The sequence below is a fragment of the Pteropus alecto genome, unplaced genomic scaffold (genome assembly GCF_000325575.1).
Source record: "Pteropus alecto unplaced genomic scaffold, ASM32557v1 scaffold433, whole genome shotgun sequence".
In the NCBI taxonomy this organism is placed as follows: Eukaryota; Metazoa; Chordata; class Mammalia; order Chiroptera; family Pteropodidae; genus Pteropus; species Pteropus alecto.
The window spans coordinates 707,494-710,675 of record NW_006433953.1 but is presented as its reverse complement, the minus strand read 5'-3'; the positions used below and the strand labels follow the sequence as shown (position 1 = coordinate 710,675).

The 3,182-nt window shown below is 31.9% G+C and overlaps 1 protein-coding gene and 1 pseudogene across 3 annotated transcripts in view; one reads left to right on the top strand and one right to left on the bottom strand.

The window, feature by feature from the left end:
* Window positions 1–3,182, top strand: part of PTGES3 (prostaglandin E synthase 3) — a 19,939-nt gene that overhangs the window by 12,941 nt on the left and 3,816 nt on the right. For 2 of the 3 annotated variants that reach the window (XM_025044696.1, XM_025044697.1), the window contains exons 4-5: window positions 90–188; window positions 766–855. In XM_025044696.1, the coding sequence (XP_024900464.1) occupies window positions 90–188; window positions 766–855 (189 nt within the window). Of the gene's footprint in view, window positions 1–89; window positions 189–765; window positions 856–2,987; window positions 3,051–3,182 lie in introns of all 3 variants that reach the window. The other variant, XM_006908920.3, reaches the window with a different exon arrangement.
* LOC112477448 lies at window positions 2,013–2,129 on the bottom strand (annotated as a pseudogene).

Genomic DNA, 3,182 nt, shown 5'->3' with positions numbered 1-3,182 from the left:
AGCGGTGAGGAATGACAAGCTACTTTCTATCTTATAGTGATAGTGGAGAGATAAATGGTGTGATAGCGCTTTTTAAATTTTTTTTTTAGGATTCCAAGCATAAAAGAACAGACAGATCAATTTTATGTTGTTTACGAAAAGGAGAATCTGGCCAGTCATGGCCAAGGTTAACAAAAGAAAGGGCAAAGGTAGGTTTCTTTTTCTTTTTTTGAAAGTTTAATAATTTTATTTTAAGTACTAAAAATACATTGGTATCAGGAACATAGTATTTTTGTTTCATAGCTAAGTACTGTTACAGCTTTTTGTTCTATATGTTTTTTTCTACTTAAGGATTTATTAGTTTTAACTTAAAGCCAGGTGTGGTCAGAACAAGATCAATCACTAGTTGATGCAGAATCTTTTGCATTTAAAAGGTAGACTTTGCTTACAAGCTTTTAGAAATTACTCACATATCGCACAGGAGCTGAGCATATTTTGGTGCCACTAAACAAATTAAGTTAATCAGGTATCAGCATAGTTCCTAATAAATTTTTATTTTAAAAAGTGGGTTTGTTTAACAACTGAAAGAAGCTTCATGAAACTGTATTTACTATTACTGCATATGATTTCACTGTGATTTTTCTAGTCTACATTTTTGTGTGTGTGCTGATGCCATGGCTCACTAGTGGGTATGAACCCACAGGTCAAAAAAATGTAGTCTTAAGGTACATGCCAATGAGTGCAAAGTTAACCTAATCATAAGGTTATGTTTGTATTGGTCTATAGCTTAATTGGCTTAGTGTGGACTTCAATAATTGGAAAGACTGGGAAGATGATTCAGATGAAGACATGTCTAATTTTGATCGTTTCTCTGAGGTAAGTTCTTTTAAATGCATTCTTCTCCCTCCCTCCCAATACATTTCTATGTAGTCAATTTAATTTGGTTTTAAAGAAACTACTGGTATTTAAGACCTGAATTACTTTGAAGGCCAGTATGCAGTTAAACCAAATAACATCTTAACAATGGTCATTTAATCCTGAAGTTTAACATTCTTTTATAATTTTTAAAAAATTAATGTTAAGTTCTAAAGTTGACGTATAAAGACAAAAATAAACCATACAGTCGATCTTGTAACACAGCTAGTTTTTATTCCAGCACTGCAACAGATTTTTTAGGAGCATGAATATAGTAATTGGCTTGCATTTTGGATCCATGTAATGTGAACATAAACCTTTAAATAAAAGAGTCGTGGTGAGATGTGCACGATGAGTGGTGTGTAGGGATATTTTAGTTTGCCAAATCAAGGAGTGGGTTTAAGCCTATACCAAGATGGCACCCAAAAATACATTGCCATGACCAAAGAAAAGAAATCATTGATTTCCTTTTAAGTAGAATAGATTTTATCAAATGTACTGCAGTATAGCTAATTTGAAAAGAGAACATTGGGTTATAAGTTGAAGATATGCCCATGAAATCCATTTCTTATTGCAATTTGAAAATTTACTTGATTATATTTTTGAAAATGAGTTAAAAGAAGTATGTTTCCAGCTTCATGTATACAACTGCTTATTTAATATCTCACATGGTTCTGGCACCTTTAATTTCGAAAGCAGGAAGGGAGGATATGGTGGTATTCATGTGATTCTCAACTGTACTATTTCTTAACTGTAGTAATTGTTGCCACCATTTACCCAGTTGTACAAATTACACCTTTTTAATACTGCCTTTTTCTATCCAATATAATATTAATTACTTTGTTGTTCATTTTACTTCCTAAATAGCTCTTGAATGTGTTCAGTTCAATTTTTGTTGCCATTGTAACCTCAGCACTTAGATTGTGCATGGCACATTTTGAGCATTTTTCCTCCTCAAAGAAACTTATGGTTTTCAACATGGCCTTCAGATGTAGGGAGACTTTACTCTAGGTACTCATATTATTCAAGATTAGATAACAGTTTTTATACTGAGGGATTTAACTAGGTGTCTGACTCTATAAAGTCCAGGTAAGCCTACTTACTTTTTTTTTTTTTAATGCCTACAACACCTGGTATTCCTAGGTGGTCTCCTATCCAAGTACTAATGGCCCAACCCTGCTTAGCTTCCGAGATCAAACGAAATCGGGCATGTTCAGAGTGTCTTGGCCATAGACAGCATATATTTTTGAAGTTTTTGATTTTTGTTTACAAAGTTATATATGGTTCTGTAAATATTTCAATGCTTAAAAATTTAAATGTTACAGAAAAGTTGTAACTTGGAGAGATCCAAGTCTTTCCCCATCTGATAATTGTTGCATCTTTGGCTGTTTGTACCTCTAAATAATACTCTACTTGCTTTATGATCAGAAACAACTAAAGATGGAAATTTAGTACTTCATGTAAGTATATTCTGTTGTTAGTCTGAATTTATTGTAAATATGCAAGGGTAATTACATATACAAGGTTTTTCCCCACAGTGTGTACTTTTTCTTTCAAGAATTATGTTTATTTTCTGTTCTTAACTTAGTTATCTGCTGCTTAGTCTTTGATACAATGTTCAGGCCTTTTATACAAACTAATCATCCCGAGAGATGATTATTTTAAATTGTTTATTGGTTCTTGACAATATTTAAAACTATGATGATGATATCATTCACATGTCAGTTAGCTTAGGATATAAAACTTTACATCTACGAGTGAATTCTAGTCTTTTCTTTAGCTATCAGAGTTAACCGCTATGCAGGATTTAGGTATTTAATGTCTACATCATACATAGATACCTTGCTGGGTGAATTTTAATAACTTCACTTTTCTTTGATGAGAACTTAGTTTTAACTTTTGCATAAGTTTTCTCAATTTTATGTAATTACATATAGTCTACCTTTTCTAGAAAGGAAAGTACTTAATGTTTATTTTGCTTTTTTTTTATTGGTGGAAATCTATAGCAGACTTAAGGTTTATTCTGGAGCGTGCAACCTAATAATCAGGGCTTGTTTTAACATTTTTTAAACTAATTTTTACACTTCAAATAGATGATGAACAACATGGGTGGTGATGAGGATGTAGATTTACCAGAAGTAGATGGAGCAGATGATGTAAGTCTATTAAATTATTTTCTCTGTTTACTTAAATAGTAAGAAACAATGTATTTACAAGTTGTTTGATATAGATTCAAGATTTCTTTTTTTTTTTTTGGCCACTTCTAGATGTTTTTTTCCCCCTAAAAA